The sequence below is a fragment of the Jaculus jaculus genome, chromosome X (assembly GCF_020740685.1).
Source record: "Jaculus jaculus isolate mJacJac1 chromosome X, mJacJac1.mat.Y.cur, whole genome shotgun sequence".
Taxonomy (NCBI): Eukaryota; Metazoa; Chordata; class Mammalia; order Rodentia; family Dipodidae; genus Jaculus; species Jaculus jaculus.
The window spans coordinates 50,660,296-50,680,791 of NC_059125.1; the positions used below are offsets into that span (position 1 = coordinate 50,660,296).

General features: G+C 42.4%; 1 protein-coding gene across 1 annotated transcript; it reads right to left on the minus strand.

Annotated features, from left to right (window-relative positions):
• Positions 1-767: 767 nt before the first annotated feature.
• On the minus strand, positions 768-19,478 carry LOC101614834 (glyoxalase domain-containing protein 5). The gene is given in 6 exon segments (XM_045139860.1): positions 768-893; positions 4,934-5,063; positions 5,065-5,087; positions 7,533-7,670; positions 11,699-11,836; positions 19,470-19,478. Coding segments are annotated over 6 exon segments (564 nt in total).
• Between the last annotated feature and the right edge of the window lie 1,018 nt (positions 19,479-20,496).

Sequence of the window (20,496 nt, forward strand, 5' to 3'; positions counted from 1 at the left end):
CTTAACTGCTAAGCCATCTCTGCAGCCCGAAATAAATATTTCAAAAAAGCAAGAATAGGGGTAATAGATCATTGATAAGGAGAAGCCTGGCAGAGGCCTTGAATCCCAAAGTATGACCCTATACTTGGTAATGATAGATATCATAATCTAGTCACAGACTTTCAAAAAGCCCAGACAACTCATGTACTGCCAGATCCCCAGACATTGGACCAGGACAAGAATGATGAGCTTATATAAAGAGATTATTCATTTATTGGGCTTGCTTAGATAGAATAGATTAGATATATATATATCTGTTGCAGTTACTTTCTCACATCTGGAATAAAACACATGAATAAAACCAGTATATGGAAGGAAAGGGTTCATTGTAGGTTACAGTCTTGAGGGGAAGTTTCATCATGGCATGGCAGAGAACTATCTGGGCATCACATTTTGCCCCAGCTGCTGAGATCTATCAGCCAAAGTGAGCCAGCTTTGGCAAGGGGATTTGGGTTATAACACCCCAAGGCCAGCCCATGTGACACTCCTCCTCTAGCAAGACCACCTCCCATATTGATACCAGCTGGGGACTGAGTCTGAGGTTTAAACACAAACACATGAGGGCATGGGGAATATTTCACATTCAAAACACCACAGGTCCCTTTTACAGGATGTGTGAAGAGCCAAACTTCTTAGTATTGCAAGGTCTCTGTGACTCGGTAAAGGAATGCAGAAAAAAAGGAGAGAATGCCAATGTGTGATAGAGAACAGAAGAGGGTCAGTGTCAATCAGGAGGCAATGTAGTTGGATACTTCAATCAGATTTCTGTTAGGATCCTGGAAGTAGATGGACATGATAGATCCTTTTGCTCCAGGTCTGGGGACTTGACCCTCCTCAATGGGTACGTCACACGCCTGAAGTGAACAGAGACCATAAATGTCATTTGTCAAAATCCATGTGTGAGGGACTAGAGAGGTGGCTCAGTACTTAAAGGCGCTTGCTTTCAAAGCGTGACTGTCCGGGTTCAATCCCCCAGTCTCCACATAAAGTCTGATGCTAAAGTGGTACATGTATCTGGAGTTTGCTGAAAGTGGTAAGAAGATTTGGAATGTTTCTTCTCTTATTCATTCTCTCTCTTTCTCTCTCCTTATAAAAAAAGTCCATGTGCATAAAACCAAAACTTAATTTCTGGAAAATTCTATCTTTATCCCTGTGATACTGGGGATTGAACTCAAATCCTAATCAAGTGCTCTATTACTGAGCTATATATACCCAGCTGAAATTTAATTCCTAAAGGTGGCCTAGAATCTTCGAGAACATCCTTGTCTTTCTGACCCATATCCTTCCATTGTGCCCTCATTTATTCTGTTGAACATGTATAACCATGGCTGAGTAATTTTCTCATCTGTAAGATAGGGATGGTAATAGGACCAAGTATTATGTAGTAACTACCAAAGCCAAATTCAAACTCAGACAGCCCAGCTCAAAGCTTATATATATATTTGAGGTAGTGTGCTGCTCTAGCCCAGGATGACCTGGAATTCACTATGTGTAGTCTCAAGATGGCCTTAAAGGCATGGCAATCCTCCTATTTCTTACTCCTGAGTGTTGGGATTAAAGGCATGCATTACCCCAATGCCCAGCCAACCTTTATGTTCTTATTTTTTCTTTCCCAGTGCCATGGCTAGAACTCAGATTCTCCTCTGGCCAGGCAAGCATTCAATTGTGAGCTACATCCTCACTCCTATAGCTATTGGTTTTTACCTTCCCTTTATGTCAACATAAACTGGGGAGAAAAGCTTTGCCAGCTGTGCATCTGATAGAGGATTAATATCTATGATAGACAAAGAACTCAAAAAATTAAATAATAAGAAATCAAAATAACTGAGTTAAAAATGGGCTGAGGAAGCTGGGCGTGGTGGTGCGCACCTTTAATCCCAGCACTTGGGAGGCAGAGGTAGGAGGATTGCCGTGAGTTCAAGGTCACCCTGAGACTCCATAGTGAATTCCAGGTCAGCCTGGACTAGTGTGAGACACTACCTCAGAAAACAAAAAAAAAAAAAAAAGAAAAGAAAGAAAGAAAGAGAGAGAGAAAGAAAGGAAAATGGGCTAAGGAGGGCTGGAGAGATGGCTTAATGGTTAAGCGCTTGTCTGTGAAGCCTAAGGACCCTGGTTTGAGGCTCGATTCCCCAGGACTCATGTTAGCCAGATGCACAAGGAGGCACACATCTTGAGTTAGTTTGTAGTGGCTGAAGGCTCTGACGAGCACATTCTCTTCCTCTCCCTCTCTCTTTGTCACTCTCAAATAAATAAATAAAAATTTTTAAAAAGTTATAAATGGGCTATGGAGCTACATACAGAGTTCTCAAAAGAAGAAATACACATGGCATATAAACATCTCAAAAAATGTTCGACATCCCTACTTCTCAGGGAAATGCAGATTAAAACTATGTTGAGATTCCACCTCACTCCTGTCAAATTGGCTGCCATCATGAAAACAAATGACCATTAATATTGGTGAGGATGTGGAGAAAGAGGAACCCTTCTACACTGTTGGTGGGAATGCAATCTGGTCCAGCCATTGTGAAAATCAGTGTGGAGGTTCCTGAGACAGCTACAAATAGATTTACCATATGACCCAGCTATAACACTCCTAGGCAATATATCCTAAGGACTCGTCTCACTACCTTGTTTATTGCTGTTGTATTCACAATATACCCAATAGTTAGGAAATGGAACCAGCCTAGATGTCTCTAAACTATGAGTAGATAATGAAAATGTGGCACATTTACTCAATGTAGTTCTACACAGCAGTAAAGAAAAGTTATGAAGTTTGCAGGAAAATGGGTGGATCTGGAAAGGCTTATACTTAGTGAGGTAACCCAGGCCCAGAAAGCTAAACATCATATCTTCTCTCTCGTATGTGGATCCTAGCTACAAATGATTGGACCTCTATGTGAGTAGGAATAAAACTCAGTAGGAGAGGCCAGTAAGCTAGAAAGTATATATAAGGGAATAGAAATGGAGGGGGTACTTAATAGGATGGTATTGTATGTATTTAATTAGAAGAACAGATTAATGGGGGTGAAAAGGTCCAAGTGAGGTCAGCGGAAGGATTGAGTAAAGGAAAGGTGGAGGGAGGACTAATGAAAATCTAAGAGGATATAAATACATCATGGAAACCTACTTTTTTGGACAATTGAACACTCAGGAGCCATAGATTGTTACTAGAAAATCTTCAGTGCCAGGGATGGGATGCCTTCCAGTGAGTTCTTGGCCTGGGAGGTCCCTGGTACCACAAATAATCACAGGCCATTGCTGAGGCCCTTGGTTTCCCACCAGGAATAGATGGTAAGATTGTATTGCTGAACACTCCCCATACTTGGGCTGCAAGGTCACTGAGAAGTCATGATGGAGCTGGTGACCAGCTGACAGAAAGCAGGAAAAAGCCACACTGCATGCAGTTTAAAGGGAGAAATTACCAGAGAAGATACTCAAAGTGAACACTGCAGGCCTTATATTTGGCCAGCCAGCCAAATAAGCCAATGGGTGCAATAGTGGCACGTCTGTTATGGGGCAAACCAACTGCCCTCTAATTTGACTGGAAGACTGCTCCATGGGAGGGAATACATCCCTGATACTAAAAACCTACAACAGGGGTAGTCATGAGCCCTAGGGTTGTAATGTCTTCTGATGTCTTGGTAAATTTATATACTATGCTCAATAAACTGCCCAGTAAATATCTGCCTTTATGTTCATACCCATATATTAATGCTACTCCCACTTTTGGTGAGAGAAGCTCTCTTTTCAGACAGCAGTGACCTGGGGATGACTCAGAAGGCACCATGGTGCTGAGAAGAAGTGACAGAGGAGTGCTCAGCACTGAAATATCTCTATCACACCTTCCAAGGCTCAGAGTCCATTGCGGAAGAGGTGGTGGAAAGAGTGTAAGAGCCAAAGGAAGGGTAGGACTCGTTACAATGTGCTCCTCCAGACACAAAATGGCCTGGATATCCATGACCTCATAGTGCCTGACACTACCTACACAAGACCATCATAATACGAAGAAAAGATCATAATATAAAAATAAAAGAGAGACTGATTGAGATGGAGAGGGGATATGATAGGAGGAAGGGAATTACCATGGGATATTGTTTACAATTGTGGAAGTTGTCAATTTAAAAAAAGATGATAAAAGATAAAATGAAGTTTTCATATACATTGTGGAACATCATTTCCTTTATAAAAAATACTTTGAATTATTTATTTGGAAGCAGAGAGAAATGGGAGACAGAAAGAGAGAATGGTCGCGCCAGGGCGTTTAGCTGCTGCAAACAAGCTCCAGGTTCCTGTGTCACTTTGTGCAACTGGCTTTACGTGGGAAATGTGGAATCAAACACAGGTTATTAGACTCTGCAGGGAAATGCTGTAACCACTGAGCCATCTCTCCAGCCCCAATTATTTCCTTTGTATGTAAATTAATTATGTAAAAGAATTCAGATATAAGTCTTTGAAAGTGTGATCTCAATTTCGGCCTTCATATTTCCTTTTATTATGCATGTGCACGTACTTGTGCATGCAGCTCTGTGTGTTCCCCTGTGTGGAGACATACATGGAGTCCAGAGAACAACCCTAGGTGTGAGCCTCAGGAATGTCCTCCACCCCCTTTGGAGACAGGATTTCTCTTTGGCCTGAGTGAGCTCACTCCTTGGGCTAGACTGGCTGAGCAGTTATCTATGGAGTTATCTCCCCATAGCCTTCATTCTTCCTTTTCTTATCTATTTGGTTGAAAAAAATAACATCAATGAAAATAATGAGTACATAATTGTCTACAGGCATGATGTGGATGTGAGAATTTGTCATGTGTGTGGTTTTAGGCAGGTCTCCCTGAGTATTGCTTCTATATTTACCATCTCTAAAGCAAATTTCTCAGTAAAAATGATGTCACACTCACCTTGAGATGCTGGACCACCTCCTGCAAAGGTGTTTCTGTGATTAGACAGATGTCCAGGGAGCTCAGAGCAGGGTGAGCTGCCTTGGGTTCAAACTCCTTCCCTGCCTCGTGTAGGTTAATCTTTTGGTCCAAAGCACAATGCTTTCCGGTCTCCCTATTCCAGAGAGAGGAAACCACCTGAAACTAAATGACGAAGATGAATTCAAGCTAAAAGACCTCCTGTTTACCTCAGGAAGGTTTTGAGAAAAGGAGAACAGGGCTATTAAACGACAGCCCTTGGCCCACAAAGCTAATGTGTTTTGTTGTTGTTTTGTGTGTGTTTTTCTTCAAACATTGTGTGTGTGTGTGTGTACACATGTGGAAGTCAGAGTTGGTCTCCTCCTACTGCAAATGAGTCTGGCCTGGCTTCATGTGGGTACTGGGGAATTGAACCTGGGCCAGTGGGCTTTGCAAGCAAGCAAAAGTGTAACCACTGAGCAATCTCGCAGCCTCTGTTGGTTTCCTATATTTATACATTGGTTTTGAGATAGTCTCATGTTTTCCAGGTGCAAACATTTAAGTGTGCAGATGTGCACAACCAGAGGAGAACACCTGGCTCTTCTCTCCTATCACACCTTGGTCTTTATTATTTTCTCGAGGAAGATTCTCTCATTGAACCCAGAGCTGGGCTCTCAGGCAGAATGTTAACCACTGAGCCCCCCCATGCCCAGCTTTTTAGGGGGATCCTGGAGATTTAATACATGCCAGCTCAGCCCTCTCAGTCATTCAAGCTGTATGAAAAGCACTCTTACCTGATGAGCCATCTCCCAGTGCCTTTCCACGCTTTTGGGGCCTAATGATAATTTATTCAACACTTATCCATGATTACTAGCTTGGTTGATCATAGAATTCTAACTTGGTTTTTTTTTTCCCCTCTAGAATCTTGAAAATGTCCCATTGTTTTCTGGTAATGTGATTCTTGAGAAATCTACTATTTGCATGTTTATTTTTTCAAAAACTATTTTATTTTATTTATTTGACAGAGGAATAGGGTGGGAAGGAGGGAGAGATACAGAGAGAGAGAATGGGCACACCAGGGCCTCCAGCCCCTGTAAATGAACTCTAGGCATATGTGCCACATTGTTCATGTGGCTTTACATGGGTACTGGGGAATCAAACCTGGGACCTTTGGTTTTGCAGGCAAGTGCCTTAACTGCTAAGCCATCTCTCCAGCCCTATTACATGTTTCTTAATCCTTTGTAGAATAACTACTTTTTAATCTCTTTAAAAATTCACAGGAGCTTCCTTCTTTCCTTTCTTTCTTTCTGTCTTTCTTTTCTCTCTCTCTCTCTCTCTCTCTCTCTCTCTCTCTCTCTCTCTCTCTCTCTTTCTTTTTTTCTTTGTTTTTTTCAAAGGAGGGTCTCACTCTAGCCCAAGCTGGTCTGAAATTCAAATTCAACATCTAGTCTCAGGCTGGCCTTGAAACTCAAGGTGATCCTCCTACCTCTACTTCTTGAGTGCTGTGATCAAAGCATGCCTCACTGTAGCAGACAGCTTCAGGTTCTCTGAGATGAACTTCCAGACCAGGCACACTTACGGAGGAAGAGATATTTATTGAAGCTTTACAGATCTAGGGGAAGTTCCATAATGGCAAAAGAAGCTGGCCTGCCTTCATAGGACCAAACACACAGCCTTAAAGTCAAAAGCCACACAGCAAAGCACACTTCAGGAATTCCAGCTAGCACACTTTGCCTATCTTTAGATTGAAATCTCAAACCCACCACCACACCTTAAGATCTGTCCAGTGATACTGCCTCAAGCCAGGTTTGTGCAGATGCAAACTACACACTAATAAAACACTGAATATATCAGGGGCCATCTATTCAAAGTACCACAATCACCATGCCTGAGCACAGCTATTTTTTAATGGATTCCATCAGGAATCATTCATGTGTCATTTTTCTAGGCATTCAGCTGACTTTTTGTACATAAAGCCTGCAAAGTTCTCTTGTAGTTTTTGAAGGTTTTGCTGTTGCCCAATCTGTTCTTTTTATTTTTAAATTGTTTTTAAAATTTTTATTTATTTATTTGAGAGCGACAGATACAGAGAGAAAGACAGATAGAGGGAGAGAGAGAGAATGGGCACGCCAGGGCTTCCAGCCTCTGCAAACGAACTCCAGACGCGTGCGCCCCCTTGTGCATCTGGCTTACGTGGGACCTGGGGAACAGAGCCTCGAACCGGGGTCCTTAGGCTTCACAGGCAAGCGCTTAACTGCTAAGCCATCTCTCCAGCCCCCAATCTGTTCTTGAATTCCCAAGACCTCCTGCATTGTTTCCATAATAATTTCCTCCCTTACATTTTCTTCATGCTCTCTCTGAATGTCCCCTTATTCAGAGTTGGGAATATACTTCATTGATTCATATTTTCTCTCATATTTCCAACGTTTTGGTTTTGGAGTTACATTATATTTGACATTTTTAAGGACTAGGATTTATCTCAGTATCTACTGCGTGTTAGGCCAGTGCTTCTCTGCTGAGCTATACCGCCAGACCTCCCAGTTATGATTGGAAGTGTTATAACATTTTCATGCACCCAGTTGGTCATTGGGGAAGTGCTTACCTTGAAGGTAGTGACCCCCATGCCCAGGGTCTTGGAGTAGAACATGGCAGTGTCCTCAATGTTCCTTACTGTCATCACAATGTGGTCCAGTCTGTGGATAAGGCATGGCGGAGGCGTCTCATTGCTGGTCCTCCATGACTGCAATGCCAAAATAAAGACGTGAATAAGAAAAAGGTGTGTTCATACCTATAATCCCAGCACATGGGAAGTTGAGGTAGGAGGGTCTCTGTGAGTTTAGGCCAGTTTGGGCTACAGAGTGAGTCCCAGATATGTCTTAAACAGTCAGAACTGCTTGGTGTGGTGACACACGCCTTTAATCCCAGCACTAGGGGGCCAGAGGTAGGCGGATTGCCATGATTTCAAGACCATCCTGAGACTACATAGTGAATTCCAAGTCAGCCTGAGCTAGAGTGAGACCCTATCTCAAAAAAAAAAAATCAGGAGAAGGTGGGCATGGTGGCACATGCCTTTAATCTCAGCACTTGGGAGGCAGAGGTAGGAGAATCTCGGTGAGTGTGAGGCCACCCTGAGACTACATAGTGAATTCCAGGTCAGCCTGGTCTAGAATGAGACACTACCTGAAAAAAGAAGTCAGAAGAGGGATAGAAAGATGGTTGAGTGGTTAAGGCAATTGCCTGCAATGCCTAACAACTTGGGTTTGATTCCCCAATACTCATGTAAAGGGTACATGCATCTGGGCTTTGTTTACAATGGCTAGAGGCCGTGGCACGGCCATTCTCTCTGTCTGTGTCTCTCAACCCCCCTCTTTCACTACCATTGCCAATAAATAAATGAAATATTTATTTAAAGTCAGAAGAAACCACATTGCACTGCCTACCTCTTTGCTTCTCCTTCTCTTCCATCCATCCAAAAATATGGCGGCAAAGGTAGGAGCATCGCTGCAAGTTTGAGGCCACCATAGGACTACATAGTCTGAGGCCACTCTAGGACCGCATAGTCAATTCCAGGTCAGCCTGAGCTAGAGTGAGGCCCTACCTCAGAGAAAAAGTAAAAACAAAAGGAATGCACTTCTTTATGTATGTGCAGAGCCACTTTGACACCCAGGGTGGAGGTGGTGCTCTTCCCTCTTCCACTTCTCTCTAGAGCCTACTCTTGACTTCATTCTTTTTCTTCTTTTTCTTTTTTCTTTTTTGATTTCTATTTATTTATTTGAAAGAGGGAGAGAACTGGCATACCAGTGACTCTGCTCAGTGCAATCAAGCTCCAGATGCATGCAACATCTTATTCATTGGCTTATGTGGGAATGGAGAGTTGAACATGGGTCCTTCAGCTTTGAAAGTAAGCACCGTAGCCACTAAACCATCTCTACAGCCCTCTTTCTTCTTTCATTTCTTTTTATGAAGAACATACTTTGAATGATTACATCTTGTATTGGTACCATCTTTACCCTCCTTCCTGTCCCCATCTTGCAGGGGGCCCTCCTTAGTGGACGTGTTGGTATTCCCCAAGGGGCTAGGGGTTATGCGTTGTGGGAGCAGCAGTCCGTTGTTGGGGAAAGGCAATGGCTCTGGACCCGATGTCCCAGCATGTGGCTCTTACAACAGAAAGTAGAACACATTATATCAATGAACAGACTCAGAGGGGCTAAAGAGATGGCTTAGCAGGTAAGAGCCCATCCCATGCAAGCATGAGGAGAAGATTTACCTTGAGTTCAATTCCCCCGAACACAGCTTAATACCATCCACATCTATACCTCAAACCCTTGGAGGAACAGAGCCCACAGGATCACTGGGGCGTGTGAAAACTGCAAACTCAAGGAGACACGCAGATGAACCATGGAGGGGGCACATTCTCCACTGTCCTCTGCCACGCGTGCATGAGGTGCATGCATCTGCATATAAGCACACATACACCACACATACACGGTGCCATCATATAACAGACTCAGACCAGTGGGTGTAGTTTACTTGTAAAGTACCTGCCCAGCATGTGTGAGACCCTGGGATCCATTCCTGTGCCACGAATAAAGACACAAAAAGAGAGAGAATAGACTCTTGAAATAAATTGTTTATTCCCTCTGTGTCTTAGTCTCTTTTTCAGTATAATAGACATGAAAACTAAAATATTTTATATATATATATATATATATATATAATATTTTATTTATTTTTTAAAGAGAGAGAGATAGGAGAAAGAAAGAGATAGGCAATAGGCATCCAGAGCCTCTAGCCACTACAAAAGTATTCCAGACGCATGCGCCCCCTTGTGCATCTGGCTAACGTGGGTCCTGAGGAGTTGAACCTGGGTCCTTTGGCTTTGCTGGCAAATACCTTAACGGCTAAGCCATCTCTCCAGCCAGATATATATATTTCTCATTTTTATAAATATTGTTTTATTTTAAGACAAGGTCTCATCATGTAGGCCAGGCTAGCGTTGAACTCAGTATATAAGCCAAGGATGGACTCAGACTAGTGGCAATACTACTTCTGCATACTGAATGGTGGAATTACAGCATGTGTCACCAGGCCTGGCTCAAGAGTTTTATTTTTAAGGGCTTAGAACAAAGCTGACATGTCGATGATTATATTCTGGTCATCTAATTAAAATTCACAGTCCTTACCATGATTCCAAATCTCAACAACCTCATCTAGTTTTTGTTGTTGTTTTTTGAGACACACACATAGGGGGAGGGAGAGAGAGAGAGAGAGAGAGAGAGAGAGAGAGAGAGAGAGAGAGAGAGAGAGAGAGAGAGAGAGAGAGAGAGAGAGAGAGAGAGAGAGAGAGAGAGAGAGAGAGAGAGAGAATGAGCACACCAGCCCTTCGGCAGCTGTGAACGAATTGCAGGTACTTGCGCCCCCATGTGGGCATACGTGGCATTACATGCTTGGGTCACTGGTGCTGTTGAAGAAACTGGATAACCACATATGGAAGAATGAATCGAGGTCTCTTTTACTCTGCACAAAATCTACTCCAAATGGGTAAAGGACCTCAACATTAGACCTGAAACTAAAACGAGTAGAAGAAAATGTAGTGAGAATCTTCCAAGACAGAAGCATGGGGAAAGACTTTCTGAATAAGACACCAGTAACCCCAAGGAATTAGGCAAACATTCAACCATTAGGATCTCTTGAAACTAAAAAGCTATTGTACAGCTAAGCAAACCATCGACAGAATTAATAGACAACCTATATGTTGAATGGGAGAAAATCTTTGACAGCTATACATCTGACAGAGGTTTAATATCTAGGATATACTAAGAACTAACTCAAAAATGTAAGCCATAGGGCTGGGTAGATGGCTTAGTGGTTAAGGTACTTGCCAGAAAAGTCGAAGGACCCAGGTTCAATTTCCAGGTCCCACATAAAGCCAGATGCACAAGGTGATACATGTGTCCATAGTTTGTTTGCAGTAGATAGAGGCCCTGGTATGCCCATTCTCTCTGCTTCTTTTTTTTTTTAATTATTTTTATTTATTTGAGAGCGACAGAGAGAGAAAGAGGCAGAGAGAGAGAGAGAAAAAGGGAGCACCAGGGCCTCCAGCCACTGCAAATGAACTCCAGACGTGTGCGCCCCCTTGTGCATCTGGCTAACGTGGGTCCTGGGAAATCGAGCCTCGAACTGGGGTCCTTAGGCTTCACAGGCAAGCGCTTAACCGCTAAGACATCTCTCCAGACCCCTCTCTCTTTTTCTCTCTCCAATAAGTAATAGAATAAATAAATAAAATATTTTTAATGTAAGCAAAAAAAAAAAAACAACAAACAAACCAACAATCAATCTACTAAAAAATGGGGTAGGGAACTGGACAGGAAGTTCTCTAAAGAAGAAGTACAAATGGCCAATGAATATCTAAAAAGATCTTCAACATCTTTGGCACAATTTCAACCTACTCTGAGATTCCATCTCCAGTCAGAATGGCTATCATCAAAAAAAATCAAATGTGGGCTGGAGAGATTGATTAGTGGTTACAGTGCTTGCCTGTGAAGCTAAAAGGCCCAGGTTCAATTCCCCAGGACCCATGTAAGACAGATGCACAAGGTGGTGCGTGCATCTGGAGTTCCTTCGCAGCAGCAACAGGCCCTGGCACACCCATTCTCCCTATATATCTGCTGCTTCTCTCTGTCTCTCTCTTTTCATGTAATCTTAAGTTACGATTGGAAGTGTTATAACATTGTCATGCACCCAGTTGGTCATTGGGGAAGTGGTTACCTTGAAGGTAGTGACCCCCATGCCCAGGGTCTTGGAGTAGAACATGGCAGTGTCCTCGATGTTCCTTACTGTCATCACAATGTGGTCCAGTCTGTGGATAAGGCATGGCGGAGGCGTCTCATTGCTGGTCCTCCATGACTGCAATGTCAAAATAAAGACATAAATAAGAAAAAGCTGTGCTCATACCTATAATCCCAGGATGTTGGAAGTTGAGGTAGGAGGGTCACTGTGAGTTTGAGGCCACCCTGAGAATACAGAGTGAATTCCAGGTCAGCCTGAGCTACAGTGAGATCCTACCTTTGGGGGAAAAAAAGGAAAAACAAAAGGCATGCATTTCTTTATGTATTTTCAGAGCCACTTGGACACCCAGGGTGGTGATGCTCTTCCCTCTTCCACTTCTCTCCAGGGCCTACTCTTGACTTCATTTTTTCCCTTCTTTTTCTTTATTTCTTTTATTTCTATTCATTTATTTGAAAGAGGTAGGGAGAACTGGCACACCAGGGCCTCTAGTCACTTCAATCAAGCTCCAGATGCATGCAGCATCTTGCATATCTGGCTTATGTGGGAATGGAGAGTTGAACATGGGTCCTTTGGCTTTGAAAGCAAGCACCTTAGCCACTAATCCATCTCCAGCTCTCTTTCTTCTTTCTTTTTTTATTATTAAGAACATACTTTGTATAGATAGATCTTGTGATGGTACCATCTTTCCCCCCCTTCCTGTCCCCATTCTGCAGGGGGCCCTCATTAGTGGACTTGTTGGTATTCCCCATGGGGTTAGGGGTTATGCTTTGTGGGAGCAGTGGTCAGTTCTTGGGGGCAGGCAATGGCTCTGGGCATGATGTTCCATATGTTCAAACATGTGGCTCTTACTACAGGGAGTAGAACACATTACTTCAAAGAACAGACTCAGAGGGGCTAAAGAGATGGGCCGTGCAAGCATGAGGAGCTGATTTCCCTTGAGTTCAATTCCCCAGCACCCAGGGAAATACCATACACATCTATAACTCAAGTCCTTGGAATAGCAGCGACCACAGGATCACTGGGGCGTGTGAAAACTACAAACTCAAGGCGACACGCAGATGAACCATGGAGGGAGGACATTCTCCACTGTCCTCTGCCATGCGTGCATGAGGTGTATGCATCTGCATACAAGCACACATCCACCACACATACACGGTGCCATCATATAACAGACTCAGACCTGTGTGTGTAGTTTACGTGTAAAGCATAGTGTAGCATGTGTGAGACCCTGGGTTCCATCCCTGTCCAACAAATAAAGAAACAAAAAGAGGGAGAAAATTGATCTGGAAATAAATTACTTAATCCTTCTGTGTTTTGGTCTCTTTTCAGTAAAATAGACATGATAAATAAAAATTTTAAAATGTAATATATTTGAGAGAGAATAGGATAGAAAATAGGCACTCAGGGCCTCTAGACACTGCAAATGAACTCCAGACACATGTGTCCCCTTATGCTTCTGGTTAACATAGGTCCTGAGGATTTGAACTTGGGTCTTTTGGCTATACTGGCAAACACTTTAACAGCTAAACCATCTCTCCAGCCATATTTTTTTCTCATTTTTATAAATATTGTTTTATTTTAAAACAGGATCTCATCATATAGGCCAGGCACGTCTGCCCCCTTGTGGGCGTGTGTGGCATTGCATGCTTGCGTCACTGTTGCGTCTGGCTATTCATAGGATCTGGAGGATCCTAACAGGAGTTCCTAGGCTTCGTGATGAAGCACCTTAACAGATGAGCCATCTCTCTAGCCCAAGTTACCTTTCTAAAATATTTTATCTATTTTTCAATTAGAGGAGACAAAAACAGAAAAGAACGGATACACCAGGGCCTCCAGTTGCTCTAAACAAACTCCTGATGCATGCACCATTTTGTGCATCTGGCTTTACATGGGTACTGAGGAATCAAACCCAGATCATTAGGCTTTGCAGGTCAGTGCCTTAACCAAATAAAGATCTCTGTAACCCTCATCTAGTGTTGTTGAATGTAGCTACACTACATTTTTTCCTGTACGTTATAAAAAACATCCTTGCGTTTTTAGCTTCAGGACCTTTGCACATGTAACTACCACTCTACCTGCCTAGAAAATGAGCTTTAGAGTAGTAAATATCTCTGTTTTGCAGCATTGTACTGGCACAAAGCAGATAGAGACATCAATGGAATAGAATAGAAGAACCAGGTGTAAGTTCTAGTAACTACAGCTACAAAATACACACTGGAGAAAAGACAGGATCTTCAACAGATGGTGCTGTTGGAGAAACTGGATAACCACATGTGGCTCTCTTTCACCCTGCACAAAATCTACTCCAAATGGGTAAAGGACCTCGACATTAGACCTGAAACTAAAATGACTAGAAGAAAAAGAAGGGAGAATCTTCCAAGATATAAGCATAGGAAAAGACTTTCTGAATACGACCCAAGTAGCCCATGGAATTAGACAAATATTCACCCACTAGGATCTCTTGAAACTAAAAAGCTAATGAACAGCTAAACAACCCCATCAACAGAGTCAGTAGACAACCTATATATCAAATGGGAGAAAAAGCCATCTACTTTCAAAATAAATATATGAAATATTTTAGAAAAAGAAGATGGGTTGGAGAGATGGCTTATCTATTAAGGTGCTTACATTTGAAGCCTATGAGTTTCCTGTTCGAATCCTCCAGACCTTACCTATACCCAGTGACTCAAGCATGCGATGCCACGCCTGCCCACAAGGGGGCGAGCATGCCTGGAGTTCGTTCACAGAGGCTGAAAGGCCCTGGTGTGCCCATTCTCTCTGTCTCTCTTCCCCTCTCTCTCTCTCTCTCTCTCTCTCTCTCTCTGTGTGTGTGTATGTGTGTCTGTGTGTCTGTGTGTCTGTGTGTCTGTGTATGTTTGTGTGTTTGTATGTCTCAAAAAAGAACTAGGAGAGGCTGTTGATATTTTCGGTCATGGGAAGGACTGTGAATTTTAACTACATGACCAGAATATAATTGTAAACATGTCAGCTTTTTTTCAAAGCCCTAAAAACTAATTTCTTGAGCCAGGCATGGTGACACATGTTGTAATTCCTCCATTAAGGATGCAGAAGTAGTATTGCCAGTAATCTGAGTCCAGCCTTGGCTTATATACAGAGTTCAATACTTGCCTGGCCTACATGATGAGACCTTGTCTTAAAATAAAACAGTATTTATAGAAATGAGAAATAATATATATACATATATATCTAGCTAGAGAGATGGCTTAGCTGTTAAGGTGTTTGCCAACAAAACCAAAGGATCTAGGTTCAATCCACAGGACCCATGATAACCAGTTCCACATGGAAGCACATGTGTCTGGTGTTTGTTTGCAGTGGCTGGAGGTCCTGAGCAACTATTTTCTATCTCTTTCTCTTCTCTCTCTCTCAAAAAAATAAATAAAAATATCATACTATATATTATGTTATATATATAATATATATAATATATATTATATATAATATGTTATTTTTATTTATCATGTCTATTTTACTGAAGGAGAGACTGAACCACAGAATGATTAAATAATTTATTTCAAGAATCTATTTTCTCCTGGTTTTGTTTCTTTATTTGTGGTACAGGGATGGAGTCCAGGGTCTCACACATGCTAGACAGGTGCTTTACGTGTAAACTACACCCACAGCTCTGAGTCATTGTGTCATGGCATGGTGGATGTGTGGTATATGCATGCTTGTATGCGGACGCATGCACCTCATGCACATGTGGCAGAGGACAGTGGAGAACGTCCCCCCTCCATGGTTCATCTGCGTGCCCCCTTGAGTTTGCTGTTTTCACAAGCCCCAGTTATTTTGGGATCTCTGCTCCTCCAAGGACTAGAGTTATAGATGTGTATGGTATTTACCTGGGTGCTTCGGAATTGAACTAAAGGTAAATCAGGTCCTCATGCTTTCAAGGGATGGGATCTTTCCTGCCAAGCCATCTCTTTAGCTCCTCTGAGTCTGTTCTTAGAAATCATGTGTTCTACTCCTGATATAAGAGCCACATGCTGGGACATCAGGCCCAGAGACATTGTCTCCCCCAACTGACTGCTGCTCCCACAACAGATAACCCCTAACACCATGGGGAATACCAGCAAGCCCACTAAGGAGGGCTCCCTGCAGAATGGGGACAGGAAGGAGGGAAAAGATGGTACAATCACAAGATGTATCCATACAAAGTATGTACTTCTTAAAAAAAAAAAAAAAAGAAAGAAGAAAGATTGCTGGAGAGATGGCTTAGTGGCTAAGGTGTTTGTCTTCATAGCCAAAGAACCCATGTTCAACTCTCCACTCCCACATAAACCAGATGAACAAGATGTTGCATGCATGTGGTGCTTGAATCCAGTGACTATAGGCCCTGTCATGCCAGTTCTCTAATAAATAAATAGAAATAAAAAATAAAGAGAAAGAATGAAAAACCACAAAAAAATAAAACCTTTTCTAAGCTCAGTGTGGTGGCTTACTCCTTTAATCCCAGCACTCAGGAGGCAAAGGTAGGAGGTTTGCTGTGACTTTGAGGCCACCCTCAAAGAGACTACATAGTTAATTCCAGGTCAGCCTGCGCCACAGTGTGACCCTACCTTGAAAAACCAAAATATAAAAGAAAACCTTTTCTATGGCAAAGGACACTGTGAATATAGCAAAGAGGCAGCCTACAGAATATGGATAAATATTTGCCAGCTATTATCTGACAGAGAATTAATATCTAGGATACTTTAAAAAAACCTACCTACACAAGACCATTATAATAGGCAGAAAATATCATGATATCAAAATAAAAGAGAGACTGATTGAGAGGGGGAGGAGATATGATGGAGAATGGAATTTCAACTGGGAAAGTTGGTGGGGAGGGCATTACCATGGGATATTTTTTTATAATCATGGAAGTTGTTAATAAAAAAAATGAAAGAGAAAAATCCTAAATAATAATAAACCAAACAATCAATTCAAAGAGTGCGCTAGAAGAAAAAAATAGAAAAAGAAAAGAAAAAAGGAGGAAAAAAAAAATATATATATATACATACACAGAAAAAAGTGGACTAGGGCCGGAGATATGGCTTATTCGCAAGTGCCTGGGAATCCTGAGGACTCAGGTTCAGTGGTTAACAGTCTGCCTGAAACCCAGCTTAGGATTCAGTGAGAGAATCTGCCTCAAGGGAATAATAAATGCAGAAAAGTGATAGGGGAGAACAGCCAGATGTTCTCCTCTGGCTGTGCACATCTGCACACATACATGCTTATGTTACACACATGCACACAATTTTAAAAAGCCTGGAGGCACACTCTCCTGTTCCCATTGTCCACCTTAGATAGGGCATGGGGTGATGTCCACCCGCTGCTCATGCCATAGTTTTCCCCTGCCATAGTGGAGCTTCCCTTTGGGCCTATAATCCAAAATAAACCTCTTTTTCCCACAAGCTGCTCCTGGTTGGGTGATTTCTACCAGCCAGGCGACCAACAGCTTGAGACGCAGTAAAAGCCATGTGAGGGGATTTTCCACTCACACCGGAGCTCCTCAGAAACTCAAGAAACATGAAGGGAGGACCACAGCACCCTACTGAGGAGCAGGTCACGAGGTAGAGGATCACAATGACCAGCGGGAGAAGGAGAGCCACCCTATACTGCCTCCCCTCCCCCACTGCCAGCACAAGCGCCAGCAAGCACCAGAGACCTGGGAAAGGAGCTCACAGTACCCAGCACCCGTGACCAGAGGAGAGATCCAGCGACCCAGCCAGCCTACTTGAACCCACAGCTCACCAAAGAGGAACCCAAACAGGAGCACAGCATAGCTGAGACCAAAATCATCCCAAAAGGTAACTGGGATTACACCAGGTCAGTACATGTAAAACAAGCCTGGTATATTGGCTTGAATGAGAAAGCTAATTGCACTTTCCACATCAGGATAAATTACATGTTAAATCTGATGGATGCTGAGATTTGCCATTCTTAAATAAGCTATATTTGGGGCTTGTTATTTGTTGCTTCTTGACTTATAGTGGATTTTTTCCCTCTTCTGTTGTTCATTAGGGAAGGGTCTCTCTTGGTCACAAGCTGACTAGGAACTCTCAACAGAGCAGAAATCTTAACCTCCTAGTTGACAGGATTAAGGGTGTGGGGCAACACAAAACCTAAGGGACTGTGACTTGGTTGGGGGATGCTACCATCATGAAAACAAATGACCATGAATGCTGGCGAGGATGTGGAAAAAGAGCAACAGTTGTACACTATTGGTGGGAATACAATCTGGACCAGCCATTGTGGAAATCACTGTGGAGGTTCCTAAGAAAGCTAAAAATAGATCTACCATATGACCCAGCTATAGCACTCCTAGGCAAATATCCTAAGGACGTCTCTCATTACCTTAGAGATACTGGCTCAACCATGTTTATTGCCACTCAATTCACAATAGCTGGGAAACAGAACAAGCCTAGATGACTGTTAACTGATGAATGGATTATGAAGTTATGGCACATATATACAATTGAGTTCTACTCAGGAGTAAAGAAAAATGAAGTTATGAAATTTGCAGCAAAATGGATGGATCTGGAAAGGATTATAATAACTGAGGTAACCCAGGCCCAGAAAGCCAAGGGTCACATGTTCTCTCTCATATGTGGATCCTAGCTACAGATGATTGGACTTCTGTGTGAGTAGGAAGAAAACTCAGTAGCAAAGGCCAATAATCCAGAAAAGAGATGTAAAGGGAAGGGAGCACTTAATAGGATGGTATTGTATATATGTAAGTAGAAAACTAGATTAATGGGGTGAAAAGGCCCAAGTGAGGTCAGGGGAAGAGATTGAGTAAAGGAAAGATGGAGGGAGGGCTAATCAAAATCTAAAAGAATATAAATAGATCATATGGAAACCTACTTTTTTGGACAATGGAACACTCTGGAGCCATATATTGTTGCTAGAAAATTTTCAGTGCCAGGGATGGGATACCTTCCGGTGAGTTGTTGACCAGGTAGGTCCCTGATGTCCCCAAAACATTATAGGCCATTGCAAAAGCTCTTGGTTTATTACCAGGAATAGATGGGAAGACCCAATTGATGAAGACTCCACATACTTGGGCTGCAAGGCCACTGAGAAATCCTGCTGGAACTGAGCTGATAACCTCCTCCATGTAGACCAGCTGACAGAAAGCAGGAAGAACCATTCTGCATGCAGTTCAATGGGAGAGAGAGAAATCACCAGTGAAGATACCCAACAGTGGACACTGCAAGACTTATATTTGACCAGCCAGGACAAAGAGCCAACGCTTGTAATAGTTGTACATATGCCATGGTGGAAACCCAGTGCCCTCTAATTGGACTAGAGGCCCGCTCCATGGGAAAGAATAGATCCCTGATACTGAAAACCTAAAACAGGGGTAGTCATGAGCCCAAAGGGTGTAACATCTCCTGATATCTGGCTAAATGTATATACTTTGCTTATCAAACTGCCCAGTAAGCACTTCTCTTAATGTTCATACCCTTATATTAATGCTAATCTAACTTTTGGAAAAGAATCTTGTTTTTTCAGATGGCAGTGACCTTGGGTTGACTCAGAAGGTATCATCGTGCTGAAAAGAAGCAACTGAAGTGCTCAGTATTGTAATATCTCTATCACACCTTCCAAGGCTCAGGGTCTGTTGCAGAAGAGGTGGCAGAAAGAATGTAGAGACCAAGGAAGGGTAGGACTCCTTACAACTTGCTCCCCCCAGACAAAAAAATGGCCTGGCTATCCATGACCTCACAGTGCCTGATAAACCTACCAAGTCCATCATAATAGGAGGGAAAAGATCATGACACCAAAATAAAAGAGAGACTGATTGAGAGGTGGAGGGGATATTATGGAGAATGGAGTATCAATGGGGGAGTGGAGGGAGGGATTGAAGTACCACTGCGAACAAACTCCAGATGCATGCACCCACTTGTGCATCTGGCTTATGTGGGTCCTGGAAAATTGAACCACAATCCTTTGGCTTTGTAGACAAATGCCTAACCACTGAGCCATCTAAATAAATCAATATTTCTAAAAAACAAAAATAGGGGTGATAGGTCATTGATAAGGAGAAGCCTGTCAGAAGCCTTGAATCCCAAAGTATGACCCTATATGTGGTAACGAGAGATGTCATAATCTAGTCAAAGACTTTCAAAGACCCAAGACAGCTCATGTACTGCCAAATCCCTAGACAATGGACCAGGACAAGAATGATAAAATTACATAAAAAGATTATTCATGTATTGGAGGGGATTCGATATACATATATCTTTCTGAGGCCAGCATCACCCTGATACCAAAACCAGGCAAAGATAGAACAAAAAAAGAAAATTACAGGCCAATCTCCCTCATGAACATAGATGCGAAAATTCTCAACAAAATATTGGCAAACAGAATACAAGAGTATATCAAAAAGATCATTCACCCTGACCAAGTAGGCTTTATCCCAGCGATAAAGTTCAACATACGCAAATCTATAAATGTAATACATTACATAAACGGGTTGAAGGACAAAAATCACATGATCATCTCATTAGATGCAGAGAAAGCATTTGACAAAATCCAACATCCCTTCATGGTAAAAGTCCTACAGAGACTGGGAATAGAAGGAACATATCTCAATATAATAAAGGCTATTTATGACAAGCCTACAGCCAACATATTACTAAATGGGGAAAAACTGGAAGCTTTTCCACTAAAATCAGAAACAAGACAAGGGTGTCCACTGTCCCCACTTTTATTTAATATAGTTTTGGAAGTCTTAGCCATAGCAATAAGGCAAGAGACACACATAAAAG